Raw genomic sequence first — 21886 nt, 5'->3', positions numbered from 1 at the left:
TTCTGTAAACCATATTTTAAAAGGGGATGATTCGACTGCAATGTGATATACTGGCGCTTGGCTGGTAAATGTTATGTATCTTTGTTGACACAATGTGAGCCGCGCTGGTAATGTTCTGCATGGCAGAAATGGATCATCCCGGTGTCGCGTTACCTCGAGGTGAGCAGAGTGGCCTGATTTCAGAGGAAGCGGAGAAACAAATAGTGCTTTGTGTCTGGTTGTGCAAACGTAGCTCAAATCTGAATGGCCACATCGAGTTCCTGGGGCTTAGTGTGAGTGTCATTTCAGCAACATTACAAAGTTACAGGTCACAGTGATCGTACAGTACAGCCATGGGCCCAGCAGGCCTGACGTAATATTACAGTCTCTGAGGTAAAACCGTAGAATGAGGATCCAAGTAGACCTACAGTATAGCAATGGTCCCACTAGTTCACTAAGGCTAGTCCCAGTAGGTCTACAGTACAGGCACGGTCCCAGAAACCCCGCAGTAAAAGGAGGATTGCCTAGGTGTGGTTCAGGGCCGGCAGCCTGCTTGTGGCTAGCTGTTTGGAGAGAGAAGGCTGTACTCTGTAGAGAGCTGAAACAGGCCCCTGTCCTCAGGCTGTAAAGGAAAAGCAGGTTGTAATAAGCCTCGTTTCAGGGTTTCAGACAACCTGCGTGTCCCAGTGTCAAATTGATGCGAGTTAAGTAGATTTCCGTCCAGAGTGCCTCTCCTGCTGATGTCAAGCTGTAAGTATGAATTGCAGCCTCCCTTATGATGCATCGTAGGCTGTGTCAACAGTACACCGACATTGATGGGCTATCTCTGCTTGCTATTATTAAAAGGTAGATACGTTCCTCGTGTAAGCTCCTTCCCTTCATCTCTCGGTTTCCCCTTTAATCCATAGTGTTCTCCTCGGTCCTCCACGTGTCCTTGGCGTTGCGAGCTTCAAACACAGTGCTGACTACCTGACTTTGCAGGAGTTGGGAGGCGAGATCATTAGCCATCAGCGGCCCTGAAATGTGACTTGGCAGACAATAATGCTTTATGATCAAACAACTTGTCAGTGCGTCCTGTCGAAATGAAAGAGCGCAGAAAAAAATAAATATATATATATATATATATAAAATAATTCAATAGAGGATCAATCAAATTTGCTTGGACCTGTGGGGTTGGATTGGGTGGGTAGGAGTGTGTGTGTGTGTGTGTGGGGGGGGGGGCTGTATGGGGGGGGGGGGGGGGGTTGCTGATGGTGCAGAGAGGGGTGATTCCTCCAGGACATGGAGAGTTCATTTGGATATTTGTTCTCCTCTCTCATGAATGTTCCATTGCGTGATACCTTCTCTCCACTAATCATATTTCCCCGCGAAAGAAGGGGGGATGCTTTTAAGGAGGGGGGGGAGGGGAGGGGGAGAGACGTTGAAAAGAGAGAGGTTCTTTTTAATCTTTGAAATGCCTCAAAAGTGACAGAATGCTTTCTGCTGCCAAGTCGTGAGCCTCGGATGGGGGGAGATAAATATGCTGTGGTCAGCTAAGTGTAACTAGTGAGCAGAGAGAGGCAAATTTAATAATGCATTATCATTCAGAAGAGAAGGTGAAATCTGCCTGTCCATCAGAGTGCCTGGGCCTGTTTCATGTTACCCTTCTCTGCAAACCAACGAGTGCTGCACCAATCCTGGCCAGGCCTCTACTGTCGATATCAGCATTCCTCTTTGCTACTTCTCCCGACTGTCAAAAACACATCCACCATCAAAGCAGGTATCTATTGGAGAAGACTGGAGTTAAGTTCGGATCACAGTCGGTATTCTCGATAAAACTGAACTGAGTTTTTAGGATAATAACCAAAAGTGCAACCTTTCCTTTCTTCTTTTTTGACAATAGAGGGCTTATTTTACATATCTGAGCAGCTGGTATTATGCATATTAAGGCAGCAGATTCTCCTCCGAATGCCCTTGGACAGAAACATAAAACAATTATGAAGATTAGGTACAATGCTGGAAATTTGCGATTCAAAACAATTAGACATCTCATCTGGCCACTGCTGCAGTCAGATAGGGTTGACCCTGATTATGTATCTGTATTTTTAGAGGTATTCTGTTCGGGTTGTTTGTATAATTGAATGTTTACATGTAAACAGTAATTAAGTGATGCACTCCTACATGCCAGGCTGTGCCAGTGCCAAGGTAAACCCCGGCGTACCAGTGCTCTACAGTCCATCATGTTTACAGACTGGCCACGAAGAAAGGCTAGTTGTGTGCCGTTCCCTGGCAAGCCCCATAAAACACATCCAATTGGAGGCCAGTGTTGAACATAGCCCCTCTTATCATGCTGCAGTCTGCTCGCTGACTTGGGGACATTGCGAGTCGAACCTTTAAATTTTCACTCTACTGTAATTACGCTGCTATACTTGAGCTTTTATATCCTTTCACTGGGAAAGTAAATCATTCCTAATAAAGACAGAGAAAGAGAATAGAGGGAGACGACTGGAAGACTAATTCTCTCTCTCTCTCTCACTCTCTCTGAGCGGGTGTTTAAAAGCCATTCTCTAAGTATTCCAGTCACCTTGACTTTGCCACCGCAGCCTAGCAGAGAGTGTTGCTTATCCTGCCTAACCCCGGCCTGTCAATTAGGTGTTTAAAAATTAATCTCTTTAACTGGAAATACCATGCCGGCTTTCTTCCGTCTGCAAATGAAGTGTTATTAATTCACACAGCGCAAAGCCAATGTTATGAATAATGTTATCAAAACAGATTTCCACACGTTTAACACGTCGCTCCCAGTTTAAAACCCCCTTAAGCATTCTCAGAACTGCAAAAGCAGGACCCCGTTAATGGATTAGCATCCATTTCCAAGCCGCGGTGCTAGCTAGGCCCAGACAGAGCTATGCTAAGCAGCGCCTTTGAAAGTTTAGCTATCCCTTTCCCCTTTTTGTTTCTTCTACTTGATTTAGAACTAGCCCAGCTCAGGAGGCCTACTGTATGTCCAGACTGGATTAGCGCTAGCGCGGGTCTGCCTGGCATCGCTTGTTGGTAGTTAGTTAGGCCTAATCTGAGGCTTCTTTCTCTGTCGTTTCTCCCCCCTGGAGGTTAGCATTGCCAGGCAATGACACTCTGGTGACGTTGTCCCCTCATAGTCGGAAGTATCTCTGATCCTGCTGCACGCTATCTGGAGAAGCTTTATTAAAGAGTCGCGATTATGTGGGATTTTATTTCTGTTTGTTTGCTTTTTTCATTATCAATGTGTAATTGGTGCGTGGGGGTGCTGGTTTTGATGCACAGTCGCAGCGCCAGAGTTGTATTGTTATCATGTTGAAGCAGGACAAAGTAAGCCTCAGTTAAGAAGTTGTGTTAATAACTGTCAAACAAAAGCGGGACTAAACAATGAGTGAGAAATAAACGGTCGGATGATTAGCCAGTCAGGGAGATTAAGAGGGTACACAGTGGTAACGATCGACTTTGAAAGTTGAACGATTCAGGCAAAACACAAGATCAATAATCAAGGCCAATTTAATCTCTGGGATTCGTCTCAGAGGTCAACGGACAGATCTGGTCAATGGTGCTCAATAGGCAAAAATACTGCAGGCACTCTCAAACACGTACTCATGCCGTCCTCTGGTAAATCGCCTTTAGTTTTGTCTGACTGGTCTATGTCCTCAATATCAGCCTGATATTTCTTGGGTCAGTGGTTTAAGATAATGTGAAGTCACAGGACACCTACATGAGTTATACAAGGTCAAGTTGTACAGTGTGTGTGTATGTGTGTGTGTGTGTTAAGGTTGCTTTTTCCCGGTTTAAACCTCTCGATATCCCTGAAGCGCAGGTAGGCTCAGATAGAGAGGTTGAGCCCTTTAAAGGCCGCAGGTTAAGTATTGTAATCTGTAATCCTGTGCTGACTAGCGGTACAGATACAGATAGCAGCTTTCTGTAGCACTCCATCGAGTCTCTGCTCGTGCTGTCCCCTTTAAGAGCCCCTCGGAAGGTGGGCGCTGGCAGAAACAAAAGTCCTGTAGGCTTTTATGCAGTCATCACAGCCAGCCAAGACCCTAATCCTCAGAGGTCCCATAATGACATAGCCCCTGCATTTATTACACACAAGAGAAAGAGAGGGAGAGAGACAGGAATACAGAGGGAGGAGAAGAGAGGGAGAAAGAGAGAGGGGGAGGGAGGGAGGGAGGGGGGGGGAGGGGAGAGAGCGAAAATGCTGACTTTGAACAAATGAACACCCTGACCTTTATGCAATAAATATGACATGGTCCGCATAAAAAGACAAGATATCTTCCTCCTGAATGGGAGTCAACACTGATCCTGTTCTCTCTCTTTATGTTTCTTTCTCTCTCTCTCTCTCTCTCTCTCTCTCTCTCTCTCTCTCTTTCTCTCTCTCTCTCTCTCTCTCTCTCTCTCTCTCTCTCTCTCTCTCTCTCTCTCTCTCTCTCTCTCTCTCTCTCTCAGTTGACTGTATGAATGTGACATGAAAACAAATGTGAAATCTATTCTGTGGATTTCTTGTACCAAATTGTTCTTCCATTTGTGCAGCATGTGAAGAAAAGCAAAGGAAGAAATTTATCGGAAACACTCAGTGTTGGGTTATTGAATCACTAATGAATGACTGCAGATAATTGTAGAGTAATGCATAATCAAAGTAGCATCGTAACATATCTGGGTGTAAATTGTGTGTTTGTATTTGCCCTGCAAAAATATTTTTCAATACAAGTCTTGTTCATAAATATAAAACTTGTCAGTATCCATAGTTACAAATGCAGCAGCCCTAGTCCCCATGGATGCGTTGTGTCACCTCTAGACTGTCAACTTCTAAGGATTTATGCTTATTTCTTCCTGCTTGCCTGTCAAGTTTGTGTTGCCCTCAGCCCTCTGCCTCGAGAATCCGTTTCAATTTATTAAGGCAAACCAAAGGACTCATTACCTCAGAGAGACGAAGGGAGAAAGAGAGGAGTGACATCTCGAATTGGTTATTAATGGAGAGGCACAGCCGTAGGGCAGTTGAGACTTAATGGTATCCTACCAGAAAATATGGAGGTGTCACTTTCCAAAAAGTCATGCTTAAATGTCAGCGTTTTTAAGGTCCCTGTCGCTAATTTTAAGCCACTGCCCTGCACAGTAATGTTTTGGAGAGCGTTTTTAAGAAGCACGGCCGACTGGCCAACCTGATTATCTTGGTCACCTCCCTTCCTCACTCCCCCCCCTCCCTCTCACTCTTTTCCTCCATTTCTCTCTTTCTCGCTCTCTCTCGTCCTCCCCTTCTTTTTTTGCAAATGGGTTTGTGCAGTAACCGATTTCATCTCTAAGTGAAGGCAACATTAGGGAAGTGAGAGAGCCGGAGAGCGAAATAGGGAAAGCAGGCGGTTTGATTTTCATGCTGTGATAAGAGAGCGAGAGCCAAATGTTACCTGTTAGCGGGGTCCGACCAGGCCTCCTCTCTTGACTTTGTCCCCAGCAGGACGGAGCAAACACTCATTTTCCTCTCTCTGTGATGAAAAGGAAATTAGTTTAAATGGGACGAGGGCACATTAGCGTGTGTGTGCGTGCCGGTGGGTTTGTGTTTGTGTGTTCGTTCCCCAAGCGTGCAGAGGTTTGGTGCGCGTGCGCGTCCATTACAAATGGTGAGGCTGTTTTGGTGTGTTTGAGGCTGTGTGCATGGGGTGAGGGGTTCCTGTTGGAGGCAGGCTATAGAATACATAAAGACAACCATCCCATATGTACAACATATGCAGGTGTTAGTCATCCTAAAGGAATCTAACCTGTATGGAGCAGCCGGCACATTTACCCAGTGTATTCCCTCTCACTGTCTAGATTATGTGACTGACTCTCTCTCTCTCTCTCTCTCTCTCTCTCACTCTCTCTCTTTATCTCTCTGTATGTCTGTCTGTGCGTCTGTTTATCGATCCATCTATAGATCTGTTTTTATAAGAACCAAACTACCTATTGGTGGAAGTTGTTTTCAAACATACAAACGCCTCGGGCGAGATAACAGACACCCACTTTCTCTCGGTGCCTTTTACCAAACACATTACCTTCGGCGAGCGGTCCGGGAGGAGAAGGGGAAGGTCAGAGGACTGTCCTTTGACAGAGTGGGCGCAGGGACGCGCCAGACTGAGTGTTGCGTTCTCTGAGCCGGGTCTGAGAGGTCAGAGCCACTCCAGCTGAAGGAGGAGGCTGCTCCCTCTCCGCAGCCCGGCGGCTCCGAGTGGAGCGGCTGCGTGCTCCTTGTCGGCTCTCGCTGACACCCCCGGGGGTTTAGCATGCGAGAGACCCCCCGCGGGGAGGACAACATGGGTCCGCAAGGACACAGGCTTCACCTGTCAGGATGGAACACTCAAGCTATCTCTGTTTGTTTCTCTCTTTTTATGCCCCCTCGCGCGCTCCGTTCTCCTTGCCCTCCTCGTTCTCGTAGTCTCTCCGTCGATGTCGATGTCTCTCTCCTCTTACCCACTTTATTTTGCTAGTCATTTCCCGTCTAGGGTCTTTGACGTCTGTCTGTTACTGTCTACCTGCTATTTCTTCGAATGTCTCTTTCGAAGGCTGCTTTTCAAATCAGTTGCTCTCTCGCTGTTTATCTTTCGCTTGTCTTTGTCTCCTCCTTCTATCTTTCTGTCGGTGAGGACTCGGCTGAACGGCCCTCTGGGAGCCCGATTCAAGCACAGGAAGCAGAAACATATGGCACATTTTCAACTCCCAAGGTCAATTACACCTATTTATCTAGAGATTGCAGTTAAATTTCCCAAGGTTTCCTCCAGATTTACTACAGATCGCCACACACGTCTGTCACGTTTTAAATCAGGGCACTTTTTCCCCCCTCTGCTCCTCTCCATTTCCTTTGCTGCTCTCCATCAAATATTTCAAAGGCTTTTGAGTGGATTTCAGACGTGTTTTATCTCCGGTTATCATGTACCCCATCTTTTTCCCCTTTTTTTTCTCGGCATGGCCGGGTCCAAGTGCCGCTCGCAACACAAATCTAATAACATGTAAATTGGAGATAAGCCCAGATCCCTCCAAGTGTTTTTTTTTTTTTTACATTCATAGTTTGTCAAGTCAATTCCTGGGCCCCGTGTTTTAGCAGCACAACACACGAGGAGTGAGAAAATTAACTGGAAAGGTGATTCATCACTGCTAGAACACTGTCAAGGACTCCCTCTGCTGCTATTGAAAGCAGAGAGAGAGAGTGAGAGAGAGAGAGAGAGAGAGAGAGAGAGAGAGAGAGAGAGAGAGAGAAAAGGAAGGAGGATGGGGAAGAGGAGGAGAGGAAGAAAGCGGGGGTGTCGAAATGATGGCATTTCATTCGGAATGCTTTGTATTTACAGCGCCCCATTTTTGGTATTTGCGGCCCCTATTATCCGCCCAAACAGTTGTTCGTGAAACGTGGTCGGGTGACAGGGGGATGACCCGTGTGACGGTTGTTTCCTACGTGGAGAGTGCGTCTCACATTGGGGAGGCCTACAGCGCACGTCGTCGGCGCTGCCGCGAGAGAGGGGCTGTCACAGCTGCTCCTGGCAGGCTGGCTGAGGGGGAGAAATATCACCTGGAAAGCAGGCCCCTCCATTCCGCGGGCGCCATCACTCCAGCGTCTGTCGCTGTAATTAAGTAGAAGTCAATGATTCTGGAGCTATGGTGAGAAATAAACATGCAAACGCACGCCAGCTCCTTAGCCACGAGGATGGAGAGCGGGGGGAGGGAGGGAGGGAGGAAGGGAGGAGGGGGGAGAGAGAGACGGGGGACAGGGTGGGAGCTGGAGGGAGGAACAGGCTAGGCCTTCAAAGTCCACATCCGGAAATGATCTACTCATACTTGTATGGTTAATTTTCATTAAATAAATAGCGATTATATTGATCTAATGAGCATTTTATTTGGCTTCCGCGCGCTTTTCCCCCCGACCAAAAGCGCCCGTATTTATGCACTGCTCCTGGTGGAAATGTTATCTGACAAGCCCTGCCAAAGAGAGCCTGTCGAACAAAACATGCTGTTTGCTTTCTCCCTCGGCGTGACAGGTTGCTTCCCCCCGCAACAAAGCCATCAAAAATTCTGTGTGATCCACCGATATGTTGTAGGGGAAAGCCTGCTGAGCGCGTAGCTCGAGTTTGTTAAAGCAATGATTTATGATTAATGCCAACCCCTAAATAAGAGGACAAAGTGCCTACGGTACAAATCAATTACAAATCTACAACATCATACCTCTCCCGGAGGTGTGCTAACGTCGGTAATATTTATGCTGATTTTATTGGAGGGAATGTGCGTAGTGGTCGTGGGGCACCACTGTAAGATGTAATACAGCGCATATATTATTGAGCCAGTCAAAAGCTCAATAGCGTTTGCTTTATGTATTTTGAAGTACTTTTCTATCTTTGATTATTCATTTGAAGCCTTCGTAACATGATGTAGGTCTACGATTAGCATCAGAAAGAGAATGGGATTTAACACTGTTTTTTTGCCTTTGCGTTTAAATTCTCCTAAGCGCCAAACAAAACAAATTACCTTCAGAAATTGCTTTTTTTTTAAGTAGGCAGTTCATAATTTTTTTTTATCCATTAGGCAACCATCCATTGTAATTAATCAACAAGGGGTGAACTCTGAAAAGGAAGAGAAAAGGGTGTTGGGCATCTCCACGGACCACCAGCATGTGTTTTCACTGCGTCTCCCTTTCTCCAAAAACCTAAAAATTACTAACCTAAACCATGGCGCTCTCTCTCTCTCTCTCTCTCTCTCTCTCTCTCTCTCTCTCTCTCTCTCTCTCTCTCTCTCTCTCACACACACCCACACACACACTCCTCTCTGTGCTGGCGGAGCTTGAGTTTCCAGGGCATTTGCAGATGCTTGAAATAATCTCCAATGTTTTTGCTCAATCTGCTCCGAGGACGGGTTGAAATAAATACTTTAAACTAATTAATGTAAGACCAGCTGTTCCCTCCACTTTGGCTGGCATCAGTGAATATTGATGGGGGGTGGGAGGGGGTAGTCTGGGCTGTTGCAAGCCTCTCTGTGTCGGTGCAGTGCAGCAGTCAGACTGCCACATAAACACCCATTAATTCTGGAGAGGAAAGAAGGTGGTGTGTGTGTGTTTGTGTGTGTGTGTGTGTGTGAGTGAGTGAGTGAGTGTGCGTGTGCAATGGGGGGGGGGGTACACAGAGCACAGCCCGGGTGTCCCTCTGCTAATAAAACTTTATTCGTCCAAACAGGTTGAACAGGAAAAACGGATGTCTGCAAGTCACTGTAGTGACAGTTTGGGGGTTAGTGGGCTCTCTCTCTCTCTGTGGAAGCACAGTAGCAGGTCTGGGTTACAGTATAGTGGCTGGCAGGAGAATCCCCACGCATTATAAACAGGCCTCAGATCAGGAGAGGCATATCCTGTAGACAGGCTCGCCGATAACATCACACGTCTGTCCTCTCGCCCTTTCTCTCTTCCTTCCATCTCTCTTTTTGCCTCTCTCTGTCTCCCTCTCTCTTATCCTTCCCTCGCCCTCGCACAATCTCTCTCTCTTACTCTCTATCTCGAGCTCTCTCCCCTCTCCCTTACTCCCCACCCCCAGCCCCCCCCCCCCCTCCCTCCATCTCCGAGAGGTGTAGCGTATCAGAGATGGCTGGAGAGCAGATGGCCAGGGCCCTGCCCCCTCCACTGGTGATGAATGGGAGATGATGTCATGTCGGTTTGACAGGCCCGCGTGCATGCGTACACACAAAGGAGACCTCCAAGTCCTGGCCTCAGACTCGGCCCCCGTGTGATCTAGGAGTCTACCTGACGTGTCTTAAATGGAAAAGCTGGACTTCTGTCGGAGATGATATTGTTGAAAAGCCCTCGTCCAGGCCCTTAGAGGAAACAGAGGGGTGTTTTCTCCAAGGACCTGAATGGGGTTTTAGGAATGACAGGACAAGCACACTGGTTGGCTGCACTCTCAGACATCAACGCAGATAGGGTTGCAGCCATTGGCTAGCTGTACTTGAAACCTTTGTTAGAAAGATGACACTGCATGGACAATCCCAACTCCAAACGTGTTTCCCAATCTGACTCCACAAACTTAAGACAGACCAACAGGCAGAAACCTTTCTGAAATGCTTTGTTGACAGGTGTTGTTGTGTGTCTTGTTCTAGAAGACAACGCCATGTGCACCCCGACGGCAAGAGACAGCTATGAGAGGTTGTCATTGGCTAGCCAGGGTCTCCCTCCTGGCTTTCCCTCCCCCTTCCTGTTTCCTGACGGCCTGTCATCAATAGAGACCCTGCTCACCAACATCCAGGTAGGTTTGACCAGGAGAAACGCTCTTTGTTATCATCCAGGTTGGTTTGACCCATAGAGAGACTATTTATTAATATCCAGGTACAAAAACTTGACTAGTGGGGGCACTTTTAGGAAGGCAATATTTAGGTAGGTTTTACCAGAAGTGGTTTTTACCAATAGGTACACTGTGGACCAGGGGTGTCCAATCCTGGTCCTCGAGGGCCACTGTCCTGCATGTTTTAGATGTTTGCCTGCTCCAGCACACCTGATTCAAATGAATGGTCATTACCCGGCTTCCACAGAGCTTGATAACGACCCATTCATTTGAATCAGGTGTGCTGGAGCAGGGAAACATCTAAAACATGCAGGACAGTGGCCCCTGAGGACCAGGATTGGACACCCCTGCTGTAGACCAACTAAAATACTGGTATATTAGACACATTTACATTCTCCAAAAGGCTATAATGCAAGCAGATTAAACATGAGCCCAGATACGATATATATATATTAGCTAGTCCAATAGGGGTGGTGCGTACTAACACACAAGTAGGTCGGCATCATACGTGCCCGGGCAATGCCTGGCCAATAGGAGAGCATCGAGACTTCAGCGGCGTCCGTGTCTGTGACAGTCGGGTGGCGAGCGGCGTTTAGGCTGTAATGCAAACAAGTGCAGTCATCAAGATGGATCTGTTCCCCGGGTGCGTAATGATGTGTGTAGAGCACTGCCCCTCTCATTGCACTGCTGCTATGGACATCAGAGTGGCTGCTTATCCTTTAGGTCTGACTGGTAATTAGACCAGCACACGTATACCCTGCAGTGCCCTGACACTCCAGTAAGTCATCTTTGATAATGATCTCGGCGTTTCATATTTATATACAAATCAACAAAATGAAACCAAGCAGAAAATTGAGATAAAGCAACTTAGTGTAAATTGGGGTCACGAAAAGCAACAATTAGTAAGATATAACCCAGTGCATTTGGCGTAATTGCATGTGGAGAATAATTGTCGCGGCGACGGCTATTGCGACCCGAGAGTGGTGGTCTCTTTGTGTTGGTCTGTTGGAGCTGTGTGTCGTTCAGTGCTGGCATCACTCACGATGACGCCTTGGAAAGTCAAAACACAAACAAGTCCCCGACTTTTAAGTGGACAGGAGAGTCGAGAAGAGGAGGACAGGGAAAGGAAGGAGGGGACAGGAGAGGCGAGAACTTCAGATTAGCGCGTCTCTCGCAAAACTTCCATGTCACACCCATGGCCAAGAGGGGTCGGACAAATCTCAGAGCTACCCTCACGCCAGCCCGCACGAAACGATATACAGTATCCAATGCTGAGCTGTCGATATAGACTGGGAGATATAGTCAGTGTTCTTCTTGGTGGGTGAGCTTGACATGGGAGCAGACGTAGTAATAGACCCAGAGACGTGGCAATGAATAAATGAGGCAGCTCACCGTGATCAGGTGACCTGAAACAGGCTCCCGCTAGATTTCAGCCTCGCTCAGTAGTCATGCACTGTTTGCGATGGTTCTGTGTATGGCTTGGTTCTCTGATGTAGTGCGGTTCTGGGTAATGTGCGGTTCTCTCTGAGTTACTGCGAGGCACCGTCTTTGTATGCTCCTGTTCTGTGTAGAACTGCTTCTTTGTGTGGTTCTGCGTGCCGTACTGTGTGTGAGGTGTACATTTCTGTGACATACTTTCCAACGTGGCCTGCTGTCATTTCAGTTGGAAATAGCTCCCCCAATCTTTCCTCCTCCCTCATGATCTCTCCGCGTGCGCGTCTGTGTGTGTCTGTGCGCGTGTGTTTGCGCAGGGCCTGCTCAAAGTGGCGATTGACAACGCGCGGGCCCAGGAGAAGCAGGTGCAGCTGGAGAAGACGGAGCTGAAGATGGAGCTGTTCAGAGAGAGGGAGCTCAGGGAGGCCCTGGAGAAACAGCTCGCCGTGGAGCAGAAGAACAGAGGTACCGCCGGGATGATGGCCCCGCGTTTGTGTGCGCGCCCGTGTGTTTGCCTGTGTGCCTGCGTGAATGCCTGCGTGTCGTGTGTGTGCGGGTGGTTGGGTGTGGGGGGGGGGGGGGGGGGAGGGAGGGAGGGGGGGGGGGGGGGGGAGGGAGGGAGGGGGGGGGGGGGGGGAGGGAGGGAGGGGGGGAGGGGGGGGAGGGGGGGGGGGGGAGGGATTGGAGTTGTGAAAAGGTCTGTCCCTGGGTGTGTGATGTGAGTGTTTGTGTTGAGAATGTGTGTGTGTGTGGTGATAGCAGGGTTTGCGTCCCTGTGTGTGTGGGTGTGTGTGTTTGTGTGGTCTTGTTCAACTGCCCTTGTGGGAACCAAATGTCCTCACAAGTTTAGTGAAACTTGAAAAACATGACCTTGCATGGCCCTTGAGCTGGACCCCATAACTTCAAATGCTTTTTTCAGGGGGTTTTAGAGTTATGGTTAGAATTATCCACTACGATAGCAAAACAAACTTGTTTGTGTTTGAGTGTGTGTTGGGAATTTGGGGGTATGGGTCTGTTACTGGGTGTTGCTGGGTATGTGTCACAATTGTGTCAAGTTCTGCACTTGTAACGACAATACAGAGGAGATGATCATACATTTGTAATCAAAGCAACAACATTGAAATGCAATTATGCGATTGTGTGTGCTCGCATCAACCCTCATTAAAACCCTTTCATACACACACACACTCACACACACACACACTCACAGACACACACGGGCAGACCCACACATCTAAATTATGAACATGGTCATACATAAGAGAGAAACTGTGCTTCCAAAGATCCACTTAGTGGTGTACTCCTGCTCAGAGTCGGATCAGATAATTATAAGTACATATTAGATTATAGAAATGAATGATTTATCGTCACTGTAAACAAAAGTGACACAAATATAACTTAACTGAACACCCTCATGTTCTATGCATATCAGTTTAACCAGCTTAATCCAACAATGTTCACTTTAATGAGAAAAAAGATATTCACAAAATATCCCTCAAGACCTTTTCAGCAGTTTTCTACTAGCACAATATGGGGAGGGGAAGAAAAAGAAAGAAAAACGTTTCGCAAAATCTTTCTTTGCTTGGACAGACTGACAAGAGTCAACCTGTATTCCATCCTCCTCTGTTGTCTCCATCTCCCCCTCTCCGCGCAATCTCTGTGCCACCTTTTAACTAATTCATGTCTGTGGGGTCACTGCTGCGTGTGTAAAAGAGAAGCAGCTCGACAGCTATTCACCCAGTGAAACAAACACACGCATAGGGATTGCATTGAAGCAAGCTGTACAAAACAAAACTGGCTAGTGCAGACCACGTCATAGATCTCCCACACAGACCACTTCTTCTCGTGGCCCTAATGGGAGGTTCCGTCATGATAGTCCAGCATGAGCAGGACTCTTGAAAGGTTTAGCATGCGAGTGTGTTCTGTTGCACTGACAATACCATGGCCTTAGGGTAAAATCATGTGACTTGGTGATTGTGTTTGCGAATGCGACACATGAGGTGGCCTTGTTGGGCTTGGGTCTGGGTGATTGGTCATAGCGTATATCAAGTCTTCCTCCTCATATATGAGGTGTATGTCTTGTGCCCCAGTGACAATCTGTGTATTTACACCTTTGAATGTATCCCTAAAGATTTATTGATGGTTATGACCTGAGAGTTGAAGTCCATTTTCTTTTGGGAAACCGTTTCTGGACTAAAACCCGTTGTGTCCAACGCAGCCATCATCCAGAAGCGCCTGAAGAAGGAGAAGAAGACAAAGAGGAAACTGCAGGAGGCTCTGGAGTACGAGACCAAGAGGAGAGAGCAGGCGGAGCAGAGCCTCAAACAGCCGTCGCCCTCCGACAGCATACGCTCCCTCAATGGTCGGTACCCCCCAACGCGAACGACCACAAAGTAACCCTAACCCCGACCCACCAACAACTCTCCTGACCCCCCGCCACGCCTCCAGCTCGGTCCCCTCTTCACCCCCTCCCCCCTTCACCTCTCCTCCCGTCTCACCCCACCCCCTCATCCCTGCTCACACCCCCCCCATCCTTCAAGCTTTTGATTTATTCTGCTGTTCATTGGTCAAAGCCACATCCATTTAGCCTCTCCAATGACTACAGTGAGTGCAACTGTATTGGTGAAGTGGTAGCATCCCCACCACGGCCTTGGTTGAATATGTTGTGAGCCTGTGTCTCCAAATACAATCTCTCGCCCCTATCCTCACTTGTATGAGCACAGACCCACACACACGCCAGCTCAGCAAGGCTATGAAGTCTAGATGCTGGAATTTATAAGAAGACTGCCGGTGTTTGGTGTCAGTTGCTAACGGTGTGAAATGTGGATTTGAGTTAGAACAGGCGTTGGAAACATAGTCATCTGTTCACGGATTGGGTGTCATTACAGTAGCTGCTGCTTCCATGTAAGAGATACAGTGAAACGTCTCAGTGATCATAGTTCTCCTCTCTCTCTTCTCTTCTGTCCACCTTTCCTTTCCTATCTTCTCTCTCTTCTCCTGTCCTCTCTCGTCCTCTCCCCTCATTTCCTCCCTTCCTCTGCTCATTTCCTTCTCTCTCCTCTACTCCTTTCCTCTCGCCGCTCCTCTCCTCCTCTCCCCTCCTTTCCTCCCTTCCTCTCCTCACTTCCTTCTCTCTCCTCTCAGACGCTCTGACCCCAGAGATGGAGACTGACCGCAGCAGTGGAAGAGCAGATGCTGAGAGGACAATACAAGGTATAGCACTCTAAGGAGACAATAAATCTCTCTCTCTCTTTCCCTCTCCCTGCTACAGTAGATGAACATTAGTGTGTCTCTTCCTGCTGTTCAGGCATACAGCTCACCATCTGGGCCAAGGCTCCGGGTCAAGATCATTGGCTTTCACCACACACGAAATGAGTCTTTTATTAGAGTTAGGAGAGTGATACGCCATTGGAATAGGCGTCCTTTTAACGAATATGAAGGCGAGGAGGGGATTCGTGTTTGCATTTGGGTGCACTGCGAGCTCATAAGTGTGTTTTCTTGTTTGTTTACCTCTTAAAAAGCCTGTAAACGAGTCGTAAAAATCACCAACATGGATTGACGGATTCCCCCATTCGGCTGCCGTAAAAAGAACATGAAATCAATTAATTTTATGAAATAACTGTGTGCATTTGTAATGCCTTGTTTGTTTTTGTTTGGGGGGGTGGGGGGGGTGGAGAGAGGGGTTGGAGTAACCACTGTGGAATCTCAGCTGGTTGTGTGTTTACCCACAAAAAAAAACAAGATGTTTTGTGCCAAGAGAAACGTGGGATAACTTCACTATGTTGAACAAGACACAAGACCTTAATGTCATAACTCCAGACTTTTCACCACTCAGGGCCATCACTTGAGAACTTCCTGACCAATTAAAAAGGATTTCTCTAGTTTGCCTTTTAGTGGAAAAAATTGGGATGTTCACGGTAATAATCAACATCCTGTTAGTCACTCAGCTCCATTAGCCTTCTGAAAAAATGATGGTTTTGTTCGAAAGAAAGGATGAAAGAACCAATTGAGCAAATTGTACCCCCTGCAAAAGGACTATTGTCACTTAATTAAATGCAATTCATTCACCAGAGATATGAATAGGTGGGGGTCCAAAAAGAACCCCCCCCCCCCCCCCCCCAGGTCATCACCAAACAGATTCTTCTCAAAAGGAGCACATTTATAGACTCCTTTTTCATACCAAATTAGTGAATTTAGCAGGTCTTGTTTTGAATATTTTACAACAATATGAAGAGATTGACTGTGGCCCTTGTAGAGTTACGTCTAATTCAGTCTCTTAAACTTTTCACACGTCTTTAATAGAAGTATCCAATTAGAAGACATGGTCATTTCTCTGCAGACTAAAACAGTATTTATACAGCACCGTATTCTATATTAGTACAGTTTAAACGGACATTCTGTATGTCATCAGACAGTATGTTAAACAGATATGCAAACTATGCAGAGGACATTGCAGACTAGATCATTTTAGATCATCTGTGAGTGTCTTATGTTTAAGCGAGTGTCATCTTCTGTAGTTGTACGTAGTTTGTCGTACTGGAAGGTCTTCCACTTTTCACTGCCCTGCAGAGTGTTGAATTACAGCATGGATTGTGTGTTTTCTGTTCAATTAGAATAGCGTTTGTCTGCCACCCATGTCTACTCTGTTCTACTCCGCTACCAAGGCTGTATAATTAAGCTCAAATGGCAAAAAAATGAGGTTGATAAATTACACAGGCAAACTGAAAAAAAAACAACCCTATCACCCGCATGAAAGCCAAGAAAAATGTGAGTTGTTCTGAGCTCACAACTCAGAGAGAGGAATAGAGAGAGATGTAGCAAGAGAGAGAGAGGAGAGAGAGAGAAATTAATGAGAGCATAATTTTAGAGAACTAATTATTTCTATTTGTCTTTTGTCACACTTCTCTAATCCTGCGATATTAACACAGTCTGTGTTTATTAATTGCTTTTGCTGTGTTTTGAATCGTGTCCAAGAGGGAGTATGGCTGTTTTCACCAGCCAACCTCACTACTGGAACCGCACCCACCTTCAATGCCTGGCAACGGTGCACATGTGAATATCTTCCCCCCAGTCTCTGCTCTTTGGTTCCCGCCCGCTTCCCACTCCATGTGCAAGTTTACATGATCCTGTGCACTGAGATAAAGTTCTTTGTTGCAAGATTAAACATCAAAACAGTTAAAGTGAAATTAAAATTAAATGAATGAATGTCACTGAAGCAAAAAGACCGTAATTAATGGTTCCCTTAATTGTCTTCATAAAATATTTGCATGGGCATAATTTGCATAATTTACATGTATTAATTAATCTTTCAAAGGAATTTTATGCTGAGAGAAGCCAAAAAATCCCTTTGTTTTATTTAGCATCTAATGAAATATTTATCCTCTTTAATGAACTTTTCATCTTGATTTGAATATAAAAATACTAAGTTTTAACATATTTTAATGAGACGTTCTTTCATAAAACAATGTGTGTCAAGACGTCACACATTTTATCTCACGCAAAAATTTAAATGAGGTGTTTCAGCATTTGCAGTGATATTGCATACAGATGGCCTTGCTAGATAATTAGAATAAAAACAATTTCTGAGTTTCTTCCTATTGATTCAACACATTCCCCAAGTCCTGTGGTCCCCCCATTCTCTAATGTCTCTAGTCTCCAATGTATAACGTCCCTTTATTTTAAAAGAAACTCACAGCGTACAAATAACTTTATTAATTAGCCTATTTAAAACATGTAGGCAGGCTGGCGAGCAGACAGACAGACAGACAGACAGGCAGGTACACAAGCAGACAGGCAGGTAGACAGACAGACAGGTGCACAGTCAGACAGACACACACAGACAGGCAAGCAGGTAGACATACAGACCAATTCTAGAGGTGTTAATGTTGGTGGCATCTCATCCGTCAAGTCCATGTCAAACAGGGGGATGTTTATCTCTGTACTCTGAGATCTATTTGTTCCTCGTAGCAGAAACCCCCCCCCCCCCCACTCCCCATATTTATTTTTTATTTTTAGCGTCGCTTTCACGCCGTAATGACTTTTACACAGAACTCGGTTGGTGTTGCTTGAATAGAGGCGGCCAGAGTGCAGCGCCTTAGAGACCTGCGGCGGAGCGGGGTAATTAGCCTGTGTGTTTGTGTGTGTCCCCCCCCCTCACCCACACACACAGCAAGCCTTTGTTCATTTTTCCAACCCTGCACTCCCTCACACAATGCTACGTTGACAGCCGTCCGGGAAATGTGGTTCGCGTAGGGTCACTATGATTGATAAGGCAGCGTCCGCATCGAACATGTGATCAGGATATGAGGTAGCACTTCCACGGCGTCTGTGTTTTCAGATGCTGGATTTGTTTTGGAGAACGAGGAAAAAGGCGTGAGATCGTTATGATGGATGTAGGCCCATTCATGGGGTGTGTGTCTCACCGCCCTCTCCTCCTCAGCCCTCGGTGATATCTCTCTGCCTTGACACTGTGTCATGTTTGACTGCCAGCAACACATTGCTTTCCCTAGAGCTGTCACTGCCTAAAGTCTTTCCGGTGTGCTTTTCTTTTCAAATTGAATTATTTAGGTACACTGCCATGGAGAGATGAGGAAGGCAGCTTAGAGGCAGTAATGTAGCATTCGCCGGCAAAGGAAATGTAAAGGCAATAAACGTCAGCCGCACTCGTGGGCTGTGCCTAACAGATGCTTTTACCGGCTCCGAAGTCGGAGCAGCCCTGCTCGCTCAGGCGTGCTCTCAGACAAGAGGCTTCTTTGAAAATGGACAAAGCTCGTTAGGTTGCAGGTGTCTGGAGATAGCATCGGGAGAGAGCGCCTGCCTTTTTCAATAAACACTGTTTCCTCGCAGGAAGTGTCACTTAGAAAGCGCTTTACATCGTGAGTGCAATGCTGTGTTCAAACAAGCACGTCGGGCGAGATGTCTTAAACACATCTGACACGCAATTGTTAGACCCGGAACCCCGGATATCACGTCTCCTCTGACAATGTCCCTTTTGTAAGGTATCAAATATGAAAACATTTGAATAATCGTGCCTTTTAAGCCCCGATTGTTACACAGAACAAAACAAGGGTAAAAGCCCTTTGTAAAATGATCTGTGTTCAGTTGTATGCAAGGAGCCATGCTTGTGGGTTATAACAACCAGTCAAGGTAACAGAAACTAGCAGGCTTTTTCTCAGCAGAATGTTCTTGGCTAATCCCTCCATCCCTCCCTCTCTCTCACTCGCTCGCTCTCCTTCTCCCTCTCTCTTGTATTTTCTCTTTCAGATGGGAGGCTGTTCTTGAAAACCACGGTGATGTACTGATAAGACCAGGAGGAGGAGCTGAAGGAAAAGAGAGAGAGAGAAAAAAACATGAGATTCTCAAGAGTCCTTAACCAGGCCGATTTAGTAGTGGAATGAAGTCAAGCTGCTTGTAGGAGTTCAATGGAAGTGCTGTATTCAGCCAAAAGCTGGGGGGTTGTGTCTGAATGTAGAATTAGAAATCTTTTTCTCACAGAGGCCAACATTACATAGTTGATAAACCAGGTTTTGGTGCAGTTTGTTGGCTACATTGAAGGATAAAAACAATTGAGCACAGTAAAACGTACCAATGGTATAAAGTTGGTAAAAACTCCAAATTCACAGCACTGAAGATTTTTATACTGGGTTTCGACCAGCCAGAAAGCTTTGAAAAAGATAAGACTCTGTGGTCTGTTTTGTATTTCAAGTAATATTCCAAGATTATAAAATATGACACTTGGAGAGTCTTGAGACAAGAAAGAAAATGTGAATTTGTCCGTATGTGGATCAAAAGAGACGACTGATTTTAATGTTTTCTAAATTAGATAAAAAATACAATCAAGTTTCCTTTCTACCACTGTTGTATATAGAATATCAGAGGATACTGATAGGATTACTGATATGACTGATAACATATGTGTATATAAAGTTCAGAGGTGGTATTGTGTATGCAGTAGAGCAAACAATATTAGGCAAACAATACCAACATTTATATACATTTATAGTTTTGTTTTATTTCTGAGCCATCATTCTTTCAAATAGCTGCCATTTTGGTGAGAAAGCATGCAGGCATGTAAATGTTTGTCCTGGAATCCTGATATTTATAAATCCTATATTGTGCTCAACAAAAACTAGGGTTGTTTCACTCAAATTACTTTGAAACATCTCAAAATGATCCATGTCCAACTCTTTGTAACTTGGTTGACATGGCGTTGGATTTACTATCTGTTCAGGTTTTTTATTGTTCATAAAGAACTCTCAAAACTGTGTCTATTTATTTGTAACATAGTTTTGCTCATCTCAAAATATCCCGTAAAAATTTAATTGTCACACTTTTCGAGGCATTTTATGCTGATTAGTTAATTATTTGAGGATCATATACCAGCTTGAGTAACATAAGCAATCAGTCACTGTCTCAGTTGTAGTATATTCTTCGTTCTAAACTAAATATAAGTGTATCCATGACACGGTGGCCTCTTTAACGTCCATGGACATCCATGTATTTGTTTGAGCAATTAAATGTGTGTCATGCCATCGTGATGGAAAGCGTTTCTCGACATTAGGAGATGCTTGGGCTTCACGGGTTCCTTTTCTCCTGTGTGTGTAAGTATATTCCCTAAACAAGAGGTGTTGTGTCCAATTTTTGTAAAAGGAATGGGTTTATATACCTCAACCATGAATGGAAAGGAGTGTCCCCATGTTCATAATGTGTTTTTCTAAGTTTGTTGCCTTGGAGTGTCTAGGGTCTGTTGTCGACATGTCACTGATAACTTATAGAGCTTCTTCAACCACCCCTTCATTGTACTTCAATTTCAAATAAACTTAAACTGTTGATGATAAACAATGTGAGTTTCCTGTGTGACAAGGATAACGGTTCAAAATGTTTGTTCATTTAAAAGACACCTTAGATGAAACAAGTTCCAATACAAAACAGTATTAGACAGGATCAATAAGTTGATGTTATACATGTATGCAATGATTATTACACTTCAGCAATAATAAACGCCCATTCAGTACAGAGCATTTGATTACGTTACAAACAACCTTGTAGGTGTATGGGGAAACCTAGCAGCTTTAATGTTGTTACTACACGTGTTGCTGTGTAGATACATATTAATCTATGTAGAGATTCTCTCTCTGTCTCTCTGTCAATGTTATACTTCTGGAGAGAGAGACCATGGATGATCTGGGTCAGAAGTGAGGGGGGCTGGCTGAATTTGAAGCCCACCCCTTTCTGGAAGTGTAGAAGAGTTTGCATGAAGCATGTGTTCCTAGCCATGCTCCCAGCAACATGATTAAGACAGTGGGGGATAGAGGGTGGCACCTTGTTTATACTTACTTCAGCACCCTTTCCCATCAGACATTTGATATTTCAGTGTCAGTTAAAATGTATTCAAAGTTAACATTTGACTGAAGATTGTTCCTTTTACAATGACACTGTCGACAATGAGTGTCTCTTTTTCCAATCAAACATATAACCTTTCAATTCCGAGCATCCATATGTTGGTGTTTATGTCATTTTGTTGTTGAACAGACTACATAAAGGCATAGCCTACCTTGGACTGTAGCAAGATTAATAAGCATATTGTTTTTTTATTCTGTATTGTAGTAAGCTAAAGCAATGTGTATTCATTCAAATAATGTCTTAAGTGTTTTGTACAGTTTCACACACATTCATGATACAATTATATAAATAACGTTTGAGTCAATTAATAATTATAGATACAGGCATTAATGAATTAATTTGTTTACACTACACACATGTACCTGATCCATTGGGATCATATCACTGATTGGTACCGGGTAGGCCAGCACTTAAAACATGTACGAAGAAAACATTAAATCGACATTGAGAGACAAATTTCTCTTGTAAGCAATTCTGAGTGAAATATGTTGACACAGCACAGCTCTGCCCGGTCCCATTTTGCATGCTTTTTAAAGCATGTCCGTAAACACAGCCACATAGATGAATAATTGACTGATCGCTGCATAATTCAACAGCACATTGTAGAAATTCAAGGTCTGAAACATTTCAAGCTTTTCTTCCCTTTATTAAAAATGAGGTTAAAGTTTCAATCAACCTTGAGGCAGCAACACGACACACAAATAGGCAATCAATCGCGCGCTGAAACTTCTGTGGCTGCCTTCAGAATAATGAACTTCTGGTGTCACTGGAAACTTGAGCTGAAGTTTCTGGAC

General features: G+C 45.3%; 1 protein-coding gene across 11 annotated transcripts in view; it reads left to right on the top strand.

Annotated features, from left to right (window-relative positions):
* dachd (dachshund d) overlaps positions 1 to 20522 on the top strand; it is a 97561-nt gene extending 77039 nt beyond the window's left edge. For 10 of the 11 annotated variants that reach the window (XM_047046254.1, XM_047046251.1, XM_047046262.1 and 7 more), the window contains 5 exons: positions 10075 to 10220; positions 12008 to 12155; positions 13909 to 14052; positions 14835 to 14903; positions 18954 to 20522. In XM_047046254.1, coding sequence (XP_046902210.1) covers positions 10075 to 10220; positions 12008 to 12155; positions 13909 to 14052; positions 14835 to 14903; positions 18954 to 18991 — 545 coding nt within the window. In that variant the 3' untranslated portion in view covers positions 18992 to 20522. The remainder of the gene's footprint in view (positions 1 to 10074; positions 10221 to 12007; positions 12156 to 13908; positions 14053 to 14834; positions 14904 to 18953) is intronic. The other variant, XM_047046252.1, reaches the window with a different exon arrangement.
* The last annotated feature ends 1364 nt before the right edge of the window (positions 20523 to 21886 follow it).

The sequence above is a fragment of the Hypomesus transpacificus genome, chromosome 23 (genome assembly GCF_021917145.1).
Source record: "Hypomesus transpacificus isolate Combined female chromosome 23, fHypTra1, whole genome shotgun sequence".
Taxonomy (NCBI): domain Eukaryota; kingdom Metazoa; phylum Chordata; class Actinopteri; order Osmeriformes; family Osmeridae; genus Hypomesus; species Hypomesus transpacificus.
Note: the sequence above shows the minus strand (reverse complement) of the source record. Positions and strands in the feature narration are given on the sequence as shown.